The sequence below is a fragment of the Geotrypetes seraphini genome, chromosome 14 (genome assembly GCF_902459505.1).
Source record: "Geotrypetes seraphini chromosome 14, aGeoSer1.1, whole genome shotgun sequence".
NCBI lineage: Eukaryota > Metazoa > Chordata > Amphibia > Gymnophiona > Dermophiidae > Geotrypetes > Geotrypetes seraphini.
Genome location: NC_047097.1, coordinates 18,229,399 through 18,249,337, shown reverse-complemented (window position 1 = coordinate 18,249,337; position 19,939 = coordinate 18,229,399). Strand labels below are relative to the sequence as shown.

At 45.2% G+C, this 19,939-nt stretch overlaps 1 protein-coding gene across 3 annotated transcripts in view; it reads left to right on the top strand.

Annotated features, from left to right (window-relative positions):
• Positions 1-19,939, top strand: part of DUT (deoxyuridine triphosphatase) — a 71,613-nt gene that overhangs the window by 38,703 nt on the left and 12,971 nt on the right. For all 3 annotated transcript variants that reach the window (XM_033919531.1, XM_033919530.1, XM_033919533.1), the window contains 2 exons: positions 8,092-8,166; positions 16,596-16,666. In XM_033919531.1, coding sequence (XP_033775422.1) covers positions 8,092-8,166; positions 16,596-16,666 — 146 coding nt within the window. The remainder of the gene's footprint in view (positions 1-8,091; positions 8,167-16,595; positions 16,667-19,939) is intronic.

The window sequence follows — 19,939 nt, the reverse complement described above, 5'->3', positions numbered from 1 at the left end:
GGCCCTCCTGCCCTCGACGCAAACCCCCCCTCCCCCCAACGACCGCCCCCCCAAGAACCTCCGACCGCCCCCCCAGCCGACCCGCGACCCCCCTGGCCGACCCCCACGACACCCCCAACCCCCTTCCCCGTACCTTTCTGTAGTTGGCCGGACAGACGGGAGCCAAACCCGCCTGTCCGGCAGGCAGCCAACGACGGAATGAGGCCGAATTGGCCCATCCGTCCCAAAGCTCCGCCTACTGGTGGGGCCTAAGGCGCCTGGGCCAATCAGAATAGGCCCGGGAGCCTTAGGTCCCTCCTGGGGGCAGGGCCTGAGGCACATGGTCGGGTTGGGCCCATGTGCCTCAGGCCCCGCCCCCAGGAGGGACCTAAGGCTCCCGGGCCTATTCTGATTGGCCCAGGCGCCTTAGGCCCCACCAGTAGGCGGAGCTTTGGGACGGATGGGCCAATCCGGCCTCATTCCGTCGTTGGCTGCCTGCCGGACAGGCGGGTTTGGCTCCCGTCTGTCCGGCCAACTACAGAAAGGTACGGGGAAGGGGGTTGGGGGTGTCGTGGGGGTCGGCCAGGGGGGTCGCGGGTCGGCTGGGGGGCGGTCGGAGGTTCTTGGGGGGGGCGGTCGTTGGGGAGAGGGGGGGTTTGCGTCGAGGGCAGGAGGGCCTGGGATCCCTCCTGCCCGTAATGTAGTGCAGGGTGGGGTTAGGGGGTCGCCGTGGCCAGGAGGACTTGGGCTCCCTCCTGGCCCGATCGTGTCGGGGAGTCGGGGGGGCAAGAGGGCTTGGGCTCCCTCTTGCCCCGATCGTGTCGGGGAGTCGGGGGGGCAAGAGGGCTTGAGCTCCCTCTTGCCCCGATCGTGTCGGGGAGTCGGGGGGGCAAGAGGGCTTAGGCTCCCTCTTGCCCCGATCGTGTCGGGGAGTCGGGGGGGCAAGAGGGCTTGAGCTCCCTCTTGCCCCGATCGTGTCGGGGAGTCGGGGGGGCAAGAGGGCTTGGGCTCCCTCTTGCCCCGATCGTGTCGGGGAGTCGGGGGGGCAAGAGGGCTTGAGCTCCCTCTTGCCCCGATCGTGTCGGGGAGTCGGGGGGGCAAGAGGGCTTGGGCTCCCTCTTGCCCCGATCGTGTCGGGGAGTCGGGGGGGCAAGAGGGAGCCAGGCGGAGAGAGGGCAGTTAAGCGCAGTGCCTGCGCGGAAGGATGCAGCTCGGGTGACTTCGTTGTGTGAAACGAAGTTCGTTGTACGAATCAAGACATAAAGTTCGTTGTGCGCAGCGTTCGCTGTGCGAGGCGTCCGTTATGCGAGGCACCACTGTATTCTCTGTCTCCAGTTGATTGATGACTTCACTTGCAGTTATTTCTAAGGTGTGCTTGCTTTGCTTCTGGGCCCAGTTAAAGAACTGGTCACCCTTTGAGCAGATGGGGAGGAATGTCAGAAGGCATCTATTAGTAGAACCCTGATGAAATAGCTGGGCTTCTTTAAGCAATGCATACCCTCCCGTGAGCTCCTATCTCTGTGCTTCTTGCTGTGTTGGCTGCACACCTTCTTCTGTTCTTTTTTCCTTCCCAAGAGCCAGCTGCCAGGTGAAAATAAAAGAAAGAAGCATCTGTAACGCCAATACCTGGAGGACTAAAGAACAAGACATTTGGGTAACCTGTCTTATAGCAGGGACTTTTGCCAGTGAAGCCTTATCTGATCCCCAAGGAGGTGGGGGTTGCTGTTTGTTTTTTGGGAGTGGCCCCATAGCTCAGCATGTCCTACCTCAAGGGCAGTGGAGATGCACATCAACCAATAAGGAATAGCACATGTACACATCCAAGGGTCTGACGTGTGGTGCTGAAGGGCAGAGAGAGGCCAGGCTAGGCTTCGGGATCCTAGACTGGGAGGCTCTGCTGCTTGTGGTTGTGGCACATGTGCTCTGAATTGTGTTTCCTCCATGGTGATCCTGGTGGAGCATGTAAAGTGGTGCTGCTAAGAAAGAGGTAGCTCTTCTCTGTGCCAAGTGGAATCCAAAATGTAGTAGAGGTTGTCAGGCAGACCACTTGGTAGAAGATAACCCTGGGAGCAAGATTGGGCACTTCTGCCTGTGGGCAGGCCTAAAAATTGAAAATCACAAGAAGCCTGCCACTTGTGCAACATGGAAAAGACATGCTAGAGACCCAGCCTCCTCCTTTAGTTCCGGAGAGCCTTTTCAGTCAGGAAGGAATTGGTCAGGCTGTGGGACCTTCTGTTTCTTGGTCCTTGTAAGTTCTGCTCCCCTGGACAGCAGCAGCCAAAATGCATCATGAGTTGGTGGCTCTGTCCAAAGTCTCTATCGAAAGGGATCCCATCCTGGATCGATTCTTGGGTTGTCCTAACAACGGCAGTCAGCTTGTTTGACTGGGGGTCTCATTGCAGTGGTCACCTGGTTCAAAGCCAATGGACTACGAGCAGTTTGTTTGAACTACGAGCAGTTCGTTTGACCCTACAAAGACTGAAGTTTTTGTTGGAGGGTAAAGTAGTCTTTCTTCTCTGACAATTTCACTGCAGTGGCCTATGTGAACAGGAAGGGGAGGCACCAGGAACGCTCCAATCCAGCAGGATTCTTTTGGCCAGAAACACACTTGCAGGTGATCCCTACGGCGCACATATCTGGAGTGGACATTGTTAAAGTGGATTATCTCAGCAGGCAAATATTAGACCCGGGAGAGTGGTCGTTGTCCTTGAAAGTATTCTAGTCTATTGTGAGAAGATTGAACGTCGAACAACCCAATCTCATGGCAACTGCAAAGAATAAAAAGGCAAATCTATTCTTCAGCTGAAGATACAAACCCAGAAGTGCAGGGCTAGACGTTGTAGTTCAACCATGCCAGAAACCGGACCGCTGTACATGTTCCCCTGCCCCCAGCCCATGATAGACCGGGTGATCTGCCAAATAACACATCACACGAGAACAGTGGTTCTTGTAGCACCAGATTGGCCCATGTGCTCGTGTTACGTGGATCTTGTTTGACTTCAAAAGGAGCATCGTTTCAGACTCTAGGTGCATCCAGACTTGTTTTCTCTTAGAAGATCTGGGATGTTTTGGTCTTATGGCATGACAGGATACTTAGAAGTAGCCACTGCTACTCTCCTTAGAGCCAAAAAGCCAGCAATGGTTTCAGCATATACTAAGGCATGGAAGATGTTTTCAGCGCTGGTGCAGCAGAGAAAAGTTAGAGCCATGCAATGCCCCTATCTTGTTGGTACTGGCATTCATCCAAGAGGGCCTTGATAAGGGATTGGCAGTAGTGTTCCTTTGAGTTAAAGTAGCGGGACTCTTATGCTTCTGGGACCAAGAGAAAAAAGCTTCGCTAGCAGCCCACCTGACAAAGTGAAGCCCACCTGACATAGTGAAGTTCTTCAAGGGTGCCCTGAGACCTGTTTCCATCCTGGAATCTTAATATAACTTGAGGGACTCGGCAGATCTCTTTGTGAGTCCTTACAGGAGGCCTCCCTTTCAGATGTGTCTGACAAAGCAATATTTTTGTTGGCAATTACAGTAAAACCTTGGATTGCAAGTAACTTGTTTTTCAAGACAAGCAAAACATATTAATTTTTAACTTGCAATACAAGTACGTACAATATACACACATCACAACTGAGCCTATGGTTCTTCTCTGTCTGACGCTGCGGGAGTGTAGTGACTGTTCTAAATGAGTGAGGTCTTGCAATACGAGTATGTATAGTATTTTGTATTAAAGTTTTTGGGTTGTGAAACGAATCGTCTGAGTTTCCATTATTTCCTATGGGGAAATTTGCTTTGATGTATGAGTGCTTTGGATTACAAGCATGCTTCTGGAATGAATTATGCTTGCAAACTAAGGTTTTTCTGTAATTCTGCCAGGAGAGTCTCAGAATTTCAAGCCCTTTTCATGCAGAGAGATGTTCTTCAGAATCATGGAAATGGAAGTGACCTTTTGTATGGTTCTCTCCTTCCTGTTGAAGGTTGTTTTGGCATTTCATGTCCACAAAGAGGTGTAGTTGCCAGCATTTCACCCCACAGATCCAAGAAGACAAGGCTTTAAAGGTTTTGGACATCAGAGGAGTCCTATTATTGCTTTACCTGGAGGTGACCAATTAGTTTGCCTTTCAGATCATCTTTTTGTGTTAACCAATCAGGCAAAATGAGGCAGATCCACTTCCAAGGCCACCACTGGGAATCTCCAGAGGGGGGTCTCTGCGGGTGGCTAAGGCTGTGGCCAAGCTTTACTCAATGACTCCGGATTTCCAGCAACTATTTATTCAGCTGAAGGAGGATTCACTAGTGGCACAGGTCACTAAACACACATCACTGCCTAGGGAAGGAGGTATGATGAAGGATTCTCAGGACTGCAAGGTGGACTTGCTCCTCCAGAGTCAATTTGAAGCCTTAACTCTTGGGATTAAGGTAGCAGCCATGACTTCCTTTGTGGCATGTGCTTGCCATGTCTGACTGCCTCGAGCCTCAGTCTCAGAGGACAACAAGAATCCCTAAATGCTCCTATCTGGGGTGAATTATATAACGGACATTCTGTATGATATAATCAGAATTACGAGCAAGCTATCGGCCTATGTGATCGGCCTATGTGATCGGCTTGACGGATGCTCTGGATCAGTCAGTGAGCAGAAGATTTTGCCTCAAGTCACCCTGAGCAGGCTCCCTTTTCAGGGGCAGATTATAAGGCAAGGATCTGGATGATCTGATGGCAAATGTTGCAGACTGTCATACCAAGGCCTTGACAGACAGCAAATCTCAGATGGCTTGGGGCTCTGAAAGATTTCATCCTTATGCAACAGGCCAAGTGACACAGAGGTCCTTTCTGGGATCACATTAGAGATCCAGTGGAGGCAAGAGACGGCAAGACTCGGGCATTCCTTCCGATTCCTCTAATAAGGAAAACTCTTCGGACTCGGACAAGAACATGCCACCATGATCCTCGTAGCACCGCGGTGGCCTCATCAACCATGGTTTCCTCTTCTCCATCAACTCAGCACATAGGAAGCCATCACTCTACAGATCTTTCCAACCTTGCTAACACAGAATGAAGGATCCCTTCTCCATCCCAGTCTTAATTCATTGGCTCTCATAGCATGGTATATCTCTCTGACCAATTAGATACCTTTAACTTCTCTGCATTGGTTTCGACCATCATTGAAACTTCCAGAAAACCCTCTACGTGACATTTCCACCGCTTCAAGTGGACTCATTTTACCATCTGGTGTATTTGACATTCATTATATCCAAAAACATGTCCTCTGCTGTCCATTCTGGAATACCTCCTTCAACTTTCTGAGCCCTTAGTCTATTATAATATTAAGTGAATCAGTACCAGTATACCTTTTTTTTAATTCTACTTTCTTTCTAAACTGGAAAGGGCAGGCTGCTTAGACCCTTATCATAAACTGACTCAGACCACACCAGGAATGCTGTTGCTTAAAAGTACAGATTTATTATAAAGTAAATGGCAGCATATGAAAAAGAGAGCAGATTTAACAAATTGACAGCATTCAAAGTAGTAGACAGAGTAGATATAATTCTACACCCTGCAGAAATGCAGAAAAATACCATATCTGTGTCACGTCCTTATCTTATATGAATTGATATATTATTAGGTACAAACATATTTGCTTCACAATGGTGAACAGCAAATACAACCACAAAAGTGACCAATTGGTGTTCAGTCTCTTTTATTGTAATGGACTCTACACAATCGTGTTTCGGCCCACAAGGGCCTGCCTCAGGATTCTTGTGATAAATCAATTCGTGCAATTTCCATAAACTTTTCAACACATGCTGCATCTCTAATGAACGGCATCTGGTGTTGTCCGTGGTTAATTGAAGGGTTAACTGTGGACAATAGCAGACACTGTTCATTAGAGCTGCAGCATGTAACATAGTAGATGATGGCAGATAAAAACCCGAATGGTCTATCCAGTCTGCCCAACTTGATTCAATTTAAATTTTGAAAATTTTTCCTTCTTAGCTATTTCTAGGCAAGAATCCAAAGCTCTACCCGGTACTGTGCTTGGGTTCCAACTGCCGAAATCTCCGTTAAAACTGACTCCAGCCCATCTACACCCTCCCAGCCATTGAAGCCCTCCCCAGCCCATCCTCTCCCAAACAGCCATATACTGATAGACACAGACCGTGCAAGTCTGCCAGTACTGGCCTTAGTTCAATATTTAATATTTTCTGATTCTAGATCCTCTGTGTTCATCCCACGCTTCTTTGAACTCCATCACTGTTTTCCTCTCCACCACCTCTCTCGGGAGCGCATTCCAGGCATCCACCACCCTCTCCGTAAAGTAGAATTTCCTAACATTGCTCTTGAATCTACCATCCCTCAACCTCAAATTATGTCCTCTCTTTTTACCATTTTCCTTTCTCTGGAAAAGATTTTGTTCTATGTTAATACCCTTCAAGTATTTGAATGTTTGAATCATATTTCCGCTGTCCCTCCTTTCCTCTAGGGTATACATATTCAGGGCTTCCAGTCTCTCCTCATATGTCTTCTGGCGGAAGCCTCCTATCATTTTTGTCGCCCTCCTCTGGACTGCTTCAAGTCTTCTTACATCCTTCGCCAGATACGATCTTCAAAACTGAACATAATCCGCCAAGTGGGGCCTTACCAACGACCTGTACAGGGGCATCAATACCTTCTTCCTTCTACTGGCTACACCACTCTTTATACAGCCCAGCATCCTTCTGGCAGCAGCCACCGCCTTGTCACACTGTTTTTTTGCCTTTAGATGTTCAGACACTATCACCCCAAGGTCCCTCTCCCCGTCTGTGCATATCAGCTTCTGAGCTCCCAGCATATACGGTTCCTTCCAATTATTAATCCCCAAATGCATTACTGGAAATTGCATGAATTGATTTATCACAAGACTCCTGAGGCAGGCCCTTGTGGGCTGAAACACAATTATGTTGAGTCCATTACAATAAAAGAGACTGAACACCAATTGGTCACCTTTGTTGTTGTATTTGTTGATAGATTGTAATGCATGGCTAATAATATATTAGAAAGTTTCTGATTGGTTATTTGCATTATCATAAGTGATCAGTTGCTACTCTGATTTGTTAGCATCATTAGCAAAATTAATTCCGTGGTTACAAATACATATAATTGGCTATATTCCTAATTGACATAAAAGCCATTAACATCTGCGTATGTCCTTAAAGCAATTTTCCATTTCCGTATGTCATCAGATTGATTTTAATGGCCAAAAACCACCTAAAATTATCTACTCCTGACACCCTTCTGCTTGGGGCTTTTTCAGAGGTTATCTATGCATGGCCTACACCCAATTCCAAGAACAGCCTCCATCCCGTCCTGCTAGATGCTGTGGTTTTTGCATATATGCAGGCCAGCTTGTGCTCTTAATATTCTATGAACTAAGGCAACTGTAGTTCAAATGTTATCTATATTATCTGATGTCCCAAAAGGCTGTTACTCCATCTGTAGTGAGCAGCTGTCAGAAGGACAACCTTGTCACTTGTCCAAGCTTTGCATTCTGTGTATACAGTACATAGGCCTCATGCCTTTGGTCAGAGAATATAGGAAATGGATTATAATTTTCTTTCCATGCAGCAAGCACTGATCTGTGCTGTGTGGTAAGATCTGTGCTGTCTTACTTATCTCGATCAGCAGAGGTTGGAGGAAATTGCCACATAAGGTACAGAAACAGTTTCTATTCCACAGTTCTTGTAAAGATAAAGTTATGCTGAAATCAAGCTTGGTCTGATTAAGTTCTGTAGTCATGTCCCGGGGGTCTCCAGGAAAGGGTCCAATAGGGATTTTGCGAGTGTGCTTGAGCTGTTTCAATGGGTCTGCATTTTCTTATGCTAACTCTAACCTCAGTTTTAGCTTTGCCATAATGTTTGTTATTGTAAATTGGATGTAAACTAAAGTGTGCTCTTTTTCTTTTTTTTTTTTTTTTTGAGGGGGGGTGGTTCAACAAACACTTTATTGTTTTGCTTTCCTTTTGTAGAAGGATATTATTAAAAATATGATCAAGATTCTGAACATTAAAAATTTTTCTAAATCTCTAAGTTATGTTATTTAGTGGTGAGACTGAGTGATTTTTGTTTTGCTGTATTTGATAGCTGGAGTTATTGATGAAGACTATAGAGGGAATGTTGCAGTTGTACTTTTTAATTTTGGAAAGGAAAGTTTTAAAGGTAAGAATATTCTTTGGGGGCTTGGAAGGGGGTGGAGAAAGAAGGATATAAATGTTTACTGATAACATATAACTTCATCTGCTTGATTCCACTACTACTTCACAGATTCATAGCATTAACCAAAATTTGATCAAGATAACATAAAGGTTACATGTCGGTCATTTACATCTCAATCCTAATAAATCCAATACTTTTTTTTTTTTTTGAACAGTGATCCCAAAGAATTGTCTATCCCTTTATCCTCTACTCTTATACTCTGTTACTTGCAAACTAACTTTTCAGTCACTTCCTCAGTTGTATAACACTGCTTTTTAAAACGTCGCGTGATGTGTTCACTCATGGCATTTCTTTACCCTTCTGCATGTAATACTCTGGTCCATTCACTAGTGATAAGCCAATTGGACTACTGCAGTGCCATTTACCAAGGCATTAGATGTAAAGATCTCCAGCGCCTTCAACTAAATCAGAATACTTCAATAAAGCTGATTGCAGGGGCATAGAAATTTGATTATGTGACCCCACTTCTGAAATATGCACACTGGCTCCCTGTAGTCCATAGATTGACTTACAAAATCTTATTGTTAGTATTTAGAACTCATCAATCACATTCTCCACCTTATAAAATAAGATAAATATAGCTCATCCAGTCATACAAGAAACAGCTCTACAGCACCTCTAATAATGTTTTGATCACTAGGTTCCTTCCTGAGGTCTCACTGAGGATATGAAATAGATGCAATCCCCACTTCCATACCTGTTCCACATAATTTATGGAAAGGTGTTACTGAGCCTTGAAGGAGACCTGTGTGATTGCACTACAGCAAAATAATAAAGTAGCAGATTAAGATCAAAGTGAAAGCTAGGAAAAAGCAGTTTAGGTAAAGATGCAATTAATAATTAGCAATGTATTAATAATATTTATTTTTATTTGCTTATAATGTTATTTGCAAGCTGCTTGATGTTAATACAACTTTAATTTAATTATTTATAGTGGTTGTGGTGGTAGTGGGGGGACAACGCCTATGTCAACAGTAAAGTAAGAATAGGGTTATTAAATCCTGTGGCGTACCTAGTATATATGACAGCCAGTGCTGATCATTTTTTTTAAACCCTCCTCTATATAAAAAAAGATATTTTTAGTAGTAATCCATGAGTCACGCAACACCACAGAAACAGTGACACATGTCCCCTATTACTGTGCAAAATATAAAGACAGTAGATGTAAATTTGAAAAAACTGATATATAACAATCACCACTTTACAAATTAACAAATAGAAATAAAACAAATAATGAGAAATAAGAAAATACTTTTTTATTGGGCTAATCCATTTTTCAATTAGCTTTCAGAGGCCAAATCTTTCTTCAAGGCTGTACAGTATAAAGCTGTTATGGTATCCTGTCCTGACATGAGGAAAGGGGTTTAGTCCCAAAAAACTGCTTTATTTCCATTTCCTATGTATAAACTTTAATCAATAGTTACAATACTACTTGATTCTACGTAAAGCAACAAAAAAATTTTTTCTACCTTTTGTCGTTTCTGCTTTAATCATCTTCTCTTCACTCTCTTCTTTCTATTCAGCGTTTGTCCTCACTCAATTCCATGCAACATCTATCATCTCTCTTTGCCCCTTCCACCCAGCCTCTGCCCTCTCGCTCTCTACCCCTTCCATCTACTGTCCACCCTCTTTGCCCTTCCTTTCCTATGACAGTCCATCCCTGATGTTTCCATCTAGGGCAAGAACATGTACAGGAAAAAGATCCTTAAGGAACAACTTTGTTTAATACCAAAAAGAGACCCAAGAAAAGTATAATTAGTCACTCGTGTCCCCCAAAACACCACAAAAAAATATGTATTTTGTGCATGACATGCCTAGTGGACTGGGTAAAACAAGGATCTTGCAGGCCCCATAAACTCGCGGATCTCTACCTCACATCCTTAAAAATTTGCTTACCTCAAGGGTGAGTGGGAACCAAGGTCTGCGGGTGTTAAAATGCCCTGCAGACCCCATGCCACAAAGATGTGCGAGGTCTGTGGGATCCAGGCAATCCTTATTTTACCCAGTCCTCAAACTTAGGAAGGAAAGTCTATGCATTGAGAGCAATTTTTTAAACTATTTACCCAGATGCTGTTTCCAGAAAAGGAAGGTTTAAATCTATGGGAATACTTATTTTCTTGGATGACTTTTTCAAAGAGAAAGTGCTCAGTGCTCTTAGTTTCAGGATAGATGTGGTGTACTAGTTATCAAAGAGAAAGCACTTTTCATTGGCCTGAAGTTTTGAAAATAGCCCAGAGAAAACTCGATTTCTGTCATGGAACTACAACTCTACCTTCTTGCAGGACTTGGAAACAGCAGCCGTGCACATAGCCCCGTTTGCGTGATCATTAACTCATCATACCAACATCTGTGCACAATGCACAGCATGAAAATCCCTGCACTTCAAAATCATACCATCGTAGGAGCTTCAAGTAGCAGCTCTCATCTGTTGATTTGCCAAGATTTTTTCCCTGTATTGTAAGGGATAGGATTTTTTTTTTTTTTTTTTCTAAACCCACAAAAAAACCACCTCTTTTCTGAGCTGCACACGTTAAGCACTGCAGTTCAAATAGCAAATAGCACTGGAACCCAGTGAGAAAACTCTCTTTGCTACCCATAGATGGCATACAACTGATTAATAATGAATTACCGTCCTGCCTCTTTTGGGGGTCAATGGGCATTTGCTGTGACTTAGGAAAGATCAGAGCAACTGACCCTACCTTCACCAGGAAATTCAAGTGGCAGAGGCACAACTCGGATTCTGCTCCCTCAAGAAAAAAATGAGGTTACAAACTGAGTAACAATCCAAGAAACCAAAAACTAAACTTTCCCGAGGCAGAAACCCCCCATGTGGTCTTGATCACCCTGCTTGCCGGAACTGAAGGGAACTTGACACTTTTTTTTTCTCCCAGAGGAGTCCCATACTCACTGCAACCACACCATCTGATCTGACGAGCAGAGGCATTATCAGCAGCTTTGTGGGAGGTGTTGTTTACACTCAACGCAGCAGGATTATTCTGCTTTCTGGAGACAGGGAAACATATCCAATCAGAGGACAGAGTCTGGTTAAAGAAACAGCAAAATAGCTCAGTAACCCTCCCGAGCAAAACTGGAGGCAACCTGAGGACTGCCCTTCAGATCGGCTTCTGATGTGCCGTCCCGTGCTTATAAATCGGCAGTGATTTGTATTTATTTCACAGGCAGCTGCCTTAGCCCGTAGCGAACTCATGCTTCTGTGCTCCAAGGTGTGTGTGCAGGCTTCCCTTCTCTTCTTCCCCCCTACCCCGGGGACGTAACTTCCGGTTTCGGAGGGAAGAGAAGGGAATCCGGCACGCACACCTTAGAGCCCCGAAGCATGAGTTTGCTACGGGCTAAGACAGCTGCATGTGAAATAAATACAAATCACTGCCGATTTATAAGCACGGGACGGCAAATCACTGCCGCGTCTCCAATAAATACAAATCACTGAGTTCGCGTCTCCAAGCCGGTGAGAGATGTGTTGTTTGTTTTTTTTTTATGTTGAGCGGCGGCGGCAGCAGCAGGATTTGTGATAGATGACAGCCGGGCGGTCATCTAAATTAGCCGGGCATAGCGCCCGGCTGAAAGGCCCTGGGGAGAACACTGCAATTTGTAAATGGATTGTAATTGGAAGATGTACCAACTACGTTTGTTTAATAATGAATTAATTGATGATGTCGTCATCCCAATAAAATAGCCAGTCACTTGTAATTCGGAGAGCCTTCTGATTTCCTATTCATTAAAGGATGATAAACTCTTCCAAGGCCTTGAATATTTAACTACACTTTTGTGTTAGATTTATTTTCCTTGATCTCCTCTGAGATAGAATTAAGAGCTGAGGGGATGTCCACATAGTTATTTAGACCAAACACTACAAAATTTGCTGCTGGTTCCAGTCTCTATAGACGGATTACTTATGAATCTATTTGAAGTATTATTTTCTCAGTGACAGCTCCTTCCTTTTGGAATACACTGCCTTCTTATTTCTGATTAGAGAAATCCTTAGGCTAAATCTACCCTTAAAAACATTTTTATGCAAGGATTCCTGTGAACAGTGACCCTTCACTTGCTAGATCCTTTTTCCTTCTCAGTCTCCCCTTCAGGTTGCAGCTAGGATAGCACGTGCATGAAACATTCTAGTACGACAGACACTCTATTCCAAGAACGCAATTACCCAGCAACATTGCCATATGCAAAACGAGAAAGTTCAGTCTGAGGACAACTGGAACGAAATGGGTTCTGGACACTATATTGGGGGGGGGGGGGCAGGTACACACTAGAGTTCTTTTGTCCCCTTCCGGACTTTTTTCTAGACTCTCCGGCTGGGAGGCCGGATAAAGTGGCCAAAGTTGGAGCAGCAGTGCAAAGCCATAGAGCTCGTATTAAAGGAAGACTCTGGTTCCGGCAAATATTCTATGTACTTCATAGTGTCCAAGATAGGCTTAAAAGACTGGACACCAATTCTGGGCCTCAAAGCATTGAATGCGGCCCTCAAAATACCATGTTTCCAAATGGAGACGATGAGATCGGTGATTGCATCAGTAGTAAAAGGGGACTTTCAATGTTCCTGGATTTGACGGAGGCCTATCTGCACATTCCTATTTTCCCAGAGCACAGAAAGAATCTGGATGATTGGCTGATAAGAGCCCAGTACTAATCCAAAGGCAAACTAGTGGTTCACAGAGTGATTCAACTGCTACAGAAGCTGGGCTGGGTGGTCCACTTTCAGAAAATCCAACTGGAGCTGATAAAAATCTCAGAGTATCTGGGAGTCCAGTTTGACACAAGGGAAAATAGTGTTCCTCCAAGAAGCCCACAGAGAGAAGCTTCTGCATCAGATACGGGAGTTTGAGCATGAGTTTGTTCTGACATCCTGTTATTTGCAGGTACTGGGATCAATAGTTGTGACCATGGATGTAGTCTCCTGGGCAAGAGTCCACTTGTGTCTGCTCCAGGACGTGCTCCTCTCCCAATGGTGCCTGCTAGTACTGCCCGATTCACGATTCAAATCGATTCACTGAATCGATTCGAATCGATTAAAAAAAATCGGCCTCCCGATTCGCTGACTGCCCCTCCCCCCTTACCCCCCAAAACAGGAGCGGCAGCGCTGCCTCTTGCTGGCCGTCCGCTGCCACTCCTGCTTTAGAGGGCGAGGATCAGTCGGGAAGTGCTGGTATCCGGCTTCCCCCCCTAGCCTCCCATGCATCCAGGGCCGGATTAAATGGTGGGTCTGATGCACTGGTACGATGACTGCAGGCGGCAGTGGTAGTTCTGTGTATATCTTCTTCCCTCGATAGATAATGCTGCTGTTGTTGGGCCACGGTGCAGGCAAGCACCATCTGCTTGCGGCCCGCCCGCTGGTTCAATTTAATTCCACTCACTGCTGCTGCTCCAAAAGAGCCAGGCGCGTGCAGCGATTGCATGCTGCCGGCCCATAAGCCTTCTCTCCGTCAGAATTGATGTCGGAGGAAAGCTTATGGACCGGCGGGTGCAATCGCTGCACGCACCTAGCCTTTTAGAGTTGCAGCGGGGGTGGGGGGGGGTGAGTGGCGGGAGGCGAGTGGCGGGAGGCAGAATCGGTGGCAGGTCAGCTTGGGGGAAGGCAGGCAGGCTTCGGGGTGAGGAAGGAAGGATCTTGCAACTCTTGCCATGAGACTGGACTCGCAGCAGCACAGCAATTCTTCTGCTGCCATCAAACTGCTGCATGATTTAAAAAAAAAAAAAGAGTAAGTGTAGGCAGCCTCAGTCAGCCTGAAAGGAGAGCTGAGGGGAAGGAGGCAAGGAGTGAAGAGCCAATAGGAATAGGCTATGAAGAAATGAAAAAGTACTGAACAAAGGATGGTAATGAGAAAGGAGACAGGAAGAGAAATATAGGGTTGGAAAGAGGATAAAGAGTATTTGGAGAGAGGGATGGAGTGAGCAGAGAAAAATGTCTGGGAGAAAGGGAAAGAAAAAACAGTGAAGAGTAGAAGTAGAGAAGCAAGAAGGGGGAAAGAAGTAAATAAGAAAATGGGTAAATGTGGGCGGGGCAGGGTATGTGGAGTAGCCTGGGCAGGGGGGGACAGGCCTTCAAGGGGAACAGGCAGGCCTTCAGGGGGGGCCCTGGTGTAGAAGTACATGAAGAGGGGGGTTCAAAGAGACATGCATATGACGGTCTTGGGGGGGAAGAAATAGTGGGTCTAAAAACAGAGGAGAGAGAGAGAGATGGACAATGGGATTTAGGGATGGAAGGAACAGAAAGGGAGAGAAGTTGGACACAAGGGATGGTGTGGAGGGGGGGATAGGAGGGTAGTTATGAAAAGAAAGGGAGATATGGTGGACCCTGAGGTGGTGGGGAAGGAGGGAGAGATGCTGGATGAAAGGGTAGTTGAGAAAAGGTGGATCTGTTGATGGAGACGAAAAAAAGGAAAGATGCCAGACCTCAGGCGGAGGGAAGGGAAACGGAAGGGGAGGACAGAGATGGCAGATGGATGGTTAGCACGGAGAAAGAAGAAAGAAAGAGACCCTGGCAAGCAAGTTAGCAGAAGACAACCTGAGCCTGGGACCAACAAGATTTGAATAATGACCAGACAACAAAAGGTAGAAAAAATAATTTTATTTTCTGTTTTGTGATTACAATATATCAGATTTGAAACATGTATCCTGCTAGAGCTGGTGATAGACCGCAAACGTGAGCTAGGATTTAACAGAGAGAGTAAAAGTCTTTTTTGTTTGTTAATTTTGTTTACACCACAGCGCCAGTGTGGTTAGGAGAAGGCAAAGGGGGTGAAGAGGCTATAAAAACCCACCAAGATGTTTGAAAAAAAAAAAAACAACAAAACACCCAATTGGCCAGGAAAATCAAATCGAAAAATCGATTCAATGGGCTGAATCGAAATTTTTTTCCCTGAATCGGGCAGCATTAGTGCCTGCAGAGGGATGTACTTCACCAGTAGCTGCCTTGGACAGCGGAAGCTTGTCACAGTCTAGCCTGGTGGTTGGAACCCCCAATCTTTCACCAGAGGCATTCCCCTTTGTATCTCTTTATGGATGACTCTGACAACAGACGCCAGCCTATACAGCTGGGGTGCACATTGCAAGAGGCATCCAGTTCAAGGGCACTGGTCCCCTTCCTAGAGGAAGTGGTTGATCAATCTCTTGGTACTATGAGCCAATTGCCTGGCACTTCAAGAGTTTGGGAGTGTATTGCAGAACAAAGCAGTACTTTTTTTTTTTTTTTTTTTTCAGACAATGCAATGTCAGTAGCCTATGCCAATCACCAGGGAGGCACCAAAAATGTTGCTCTATGCTTGGAAGCCCAGATACTGTTTTGATGGGCAGAGGAGCACATGTGGCAAAAGTGGACAATGTGCAAGCAGATTTCCTCAACCAGAAGACCCTGGATATTGGGGAGTGGTCACTGTCTCAGGAAGCCTTCACCTGTATTTTGAATCGGTGGGAGCACCCAACATTTGATCTGATGACATCAGCAGCCAACAAGAAGGCAGTTCGGCTCTTCAGTCAAAGATATGAGTCAGGAAGCGAAGGCCAGGATGCCCTGGTGCAAAGGCAGGTTTTTATGCCTTCCCTCCATGGCCCATGATAGACTGACTTCTGTGCAGGATCATGGTGTACCAGGAGCTAGTGATACTAGTAGCACCAGACTGGCCGAGGTGACCATGGACTGCAGACCTGTTCTATCTGCAAAGGGAACAAAGTTTCAAACTTCCTGTTTGTGTTCTGCGGTCCTGTTCCCGGCACTTCAGCAGTGAACACAGAACAGAAATATTTGTTAATTAATTCAGCCATTTCTTTATCAGCTTCTACATATTTCTCCCCTTCACCTTTGAGTCTCACAATACCACTTTTGCACTTCTTCTTATCACTGATGTATCTAAAAAAGTCTTGTCTCCCCTTTTAACTGTCAGCTGTTTTCTTCCATTTGCATCTTTGCTTTCTTGACTACTCAACCAGCCTCTCAACTTTTTTCCAGATATTTTTGCCTGTCTTCCTCTTTATGCAATCTTTTGTAGTTTATGAAAGCTAACCTCTTATTCCTTACCTTCTCAGTTACCACTTTTGAGAACCAAAGCGGCCTTCTTTTCCTCTTACTTTTACTTGCCTCACAAAAAGTTCTGTCGACCTTACAATAATTCCTTTCAGTTTTGCCCACTGCATTTCTACTCCTTCCAGATGTTCCCATCCAGCCAATTCCTAGCATGCACTAGGAATTCTGCACAGCCATTTATGTTCCCATTTTCAAAGTATTGATGGTTGACAATATTGGCATGCAAATTTATTGATAATTTAACTAAAGTTTAAGGCATATTTATCACAATTTATAAAGCTACCTTCATGTTCCTTAATTTTGACATTTTGACATTTTATTTTTTAAGTTAAAAGAGGTGACAGAGTTGCACAACTGATCTGTGAGCGCATCTGCTATCCAGAACTTGAAGAACTTGAAGTAAGTTAAAAAGATGTTTGCAACTTGATAATGCTGTAGGATGGCTTTGCAAACAATTTAAGTTGATGGTCGCATCTATTAAATTGATGTGCACCACACTGATGTTGTAACAAAGAGCGGTATATAAATGCTAATAAACATAATTCATGTATTTAGATCAGATTTCCTGGATTTCCTTGTTACAGATCTATAGAGAACATAAAAATAGCCTTACTGAGTCAAACAAATGGTCCATCTATCCTGTCACAGGTCCAATCCAAGTCACAAGTACCTGGCAAAAACCCAAATAGTAGCAGCAGTCCATGCCACCAATCCAGGGCAACTTCGTTAGAAAAACATACAGGGACTCGTATGTGAATACTAGTCAGTAAATTGAATGAAATAATAAGTGAGAGACTGACTATAATAGTACTATATACCAGTGGGGAGAGAGCAAATGACTCCTAAAAACGCTCAGAGAAGTGAAACTCTGAAGGGGAGGTGGATACCTTCCCTTGGGACAAGAGTTTACCGTCCAGTCATTGCATTTTACTTTATAGAACTTCACTTTCTGGCCACTGGTAAAATTATGAACAGTTTAAATGATTTGTAAATTGACAAAAAATTGTTCAAAAATATTGTACAAAAAGACTCTTGCTCATTGGAAACTGTACACTTATCTGTGCAAGCTTTTTAAAGTTCGTGGTTGTACAGGCTCTTAGGGGTCTCAACGCAGCCCCGTTTCGAATATTCTGCTTCAGGAGACCCGATGCTACACACTGTGAAACCTCTATTGTAACCACATTTTTCCAAGAGATGATCGTTTATCAACTTCAAAAACTCCAAACGACCGCATATATAAACAACATGAGTTCGTATAGGCAGGGGCAAACGGATAGAAGGAGCATGAAGGACATTCAACCCCGCCACCGGTCCCAACAAATCCTTTTCTAGTGGATAATTTAGGGCAACCGAACTTTCAAGACACCAATCACGGAGAACCCTCAGCCCACAGGCCAAATTATAAAGCTGAAGATCAAGCAGACCAAATCCACCCATAGAGAGAGGTAACATTAACACATGAAGTGGTAGGAGAGGCCTTCTGCCACCCCACAAAAAGGTCCGCAACGCTTTATACAAACATCCAAATCCCTACGTTTCAGCCATAAGGGTAAGGTTAGATTGTGAGCCCACCGGGACAGAGAGGGAAAATGCTTGAGTACCTGATTGTAAAACCGCTTAGATAACCTTGATAGGCGGTATATAAAATCCTAATAAACTTGAAACTTAAACTAAGGTCTGTAGAAGATACAACCATCGAGGCACCAGCATCATATTATACAAATAGATATGCCCGGACAAAGAGAGAGGGAGTGCACCCCAAAGACGTAGGAGCTCAACCGTTTTTTTAAGTAAGGGCCCCACATTAGCCTCATACAACTGATTAAGAGCTGAAGGTACATAGACCCCTAAATATTTAACCTGGAGAGGTGTCGCTCTCAGTGGAAAAAGAGGCCACACCGCATCGATATCAAGATGTAAAGCCATAGCCTCCAATTTAGAGACATTAAGCTTCAATCCAGAGAGCTCCCCAAAACTATGAAAGAGATCCAATAAAGGACCTAGAGCCTTCTTCGGGTCCGTAAGGATAACCATAATGTCGTCAGCAAAAGCCATGTAGCGGATCGACGAGCCGCCCACCGCCACCCCTGAGAGATCCGGATGATGCCGAAGCCGGATCAATAAAGGCTCCAAAAACAAGATGTATAAAAGTGGGGACAACGGGCAACCCTGCCTAGTCCCCCTCTCCAGTCGAAATACTGAGGAGGGACAACCATTAACTAGCACCGCTGCCGCCGGGTTGGAATACAAGGTTCGAAGGCCTGCATGAAGAACCCCGAGATCCCATATCTAGCCAATAACGGAAAAAGAAAGGCCCATTCGACCCGATCAAATGCCTTCTCTGAGTCAAAACTAATGACCAGAGAAGGAATTCGATGGTAGTCACAATGTGCCATAGCCAACAAAAGTTTGCGTACATTATGTCCCGCCTGCCTGCCCGATACAAAACCGACCTGATCTCCTGTATCAAGGTGGGTAAATAAGGAGCCAGGCGGTCCGCTAACAATTTGGCCAGTATTTTTAAGTCCACATTAATAAGGGAAATAGGGCGGTAGGCCTCAACCAGGCTATGGTCCTTTCCCGGCTTAGGCAGAACTGTAATAAGAGCCTGATTAGCCAGCTTGGGAAAGGAGCCATGTTCAATGGCCTGATTAAAATAGCGACAAAGCGGGTCCACAATACAGCCACTAAGAAGCCTGAAAAATTCACCACTGAACCCATCGGGTCCTGGAGATTTACCCAGGGTAAGCCTCTTCACAACACCTAGAACCTCTTCCCGAGAAATAGGGAGGTTCAAAACCTCACTAGCGGCAGCCGGCAAGATGGGTAATGCCAGAGAATCAAGGAAGTCCTCAATCAACTGAGCCTTATCCACGACCTCTGCCGTGTATAGTGTTTGATAATATTGAACAAAATGGGCCTCCAGCTGCGATTGCTGAATCACAAGCTGTCCCGGAGCAGAGCGCAGGGAAGAGATCAAAGTAGGACCTCTCCAACCCTTAGTCAAATTGGCAAGCATTCGGCCAGGCCTATTACCAAACCTATGAAACTTATATTTGGAATAAAATAAAGAATTACGCGCCCGCTCATGCAATAAGGTATTGAAAGCCGTCTGGGCAGTATAGAAGTCATGCCGATGTTGTGTGGTGGGAGAACGAATAAACAACTGATGGCTGATTTTAACCCTCCGTTCCAAATCCAAAATCTTAGAAGCTAAAATCTTTCGCTTACGGGAGCTATATTCTATAATGACCCCCCGCAACACCGCCTTAGCTGTACTCCAAAAAAGGTCCCCATCCTCCACATGCTCCCCATTGAATGAAACAAAATCTCTCCAGGACTTGATCAAAAAGGAGGAGAAATCAGGGTCATGATAAATTGCTGCAGGAAATCTCCATCTATATTCCCCCCCCCCCAGCAGCAGGTCAAGCCATATCGGAGCATGGTCCGAAATAGCCAAGGCTCCAATAGACGCCCCAGAGACACAGTGAAAAGAAGAACGGGAAAGGAGAGTATAGTCAATCCTAGCAGATGTGTGATGTACCTTAGAAATATGAGTGAAATCACAGTCCCCAGGATGTAGAGTACGCCACACATCCACCAGATCCAGGGTTTGTATAAAAGACTGCAGTCCATTATCAGATCTAGGAGAAGTGCGTGAAGACCCCCCAG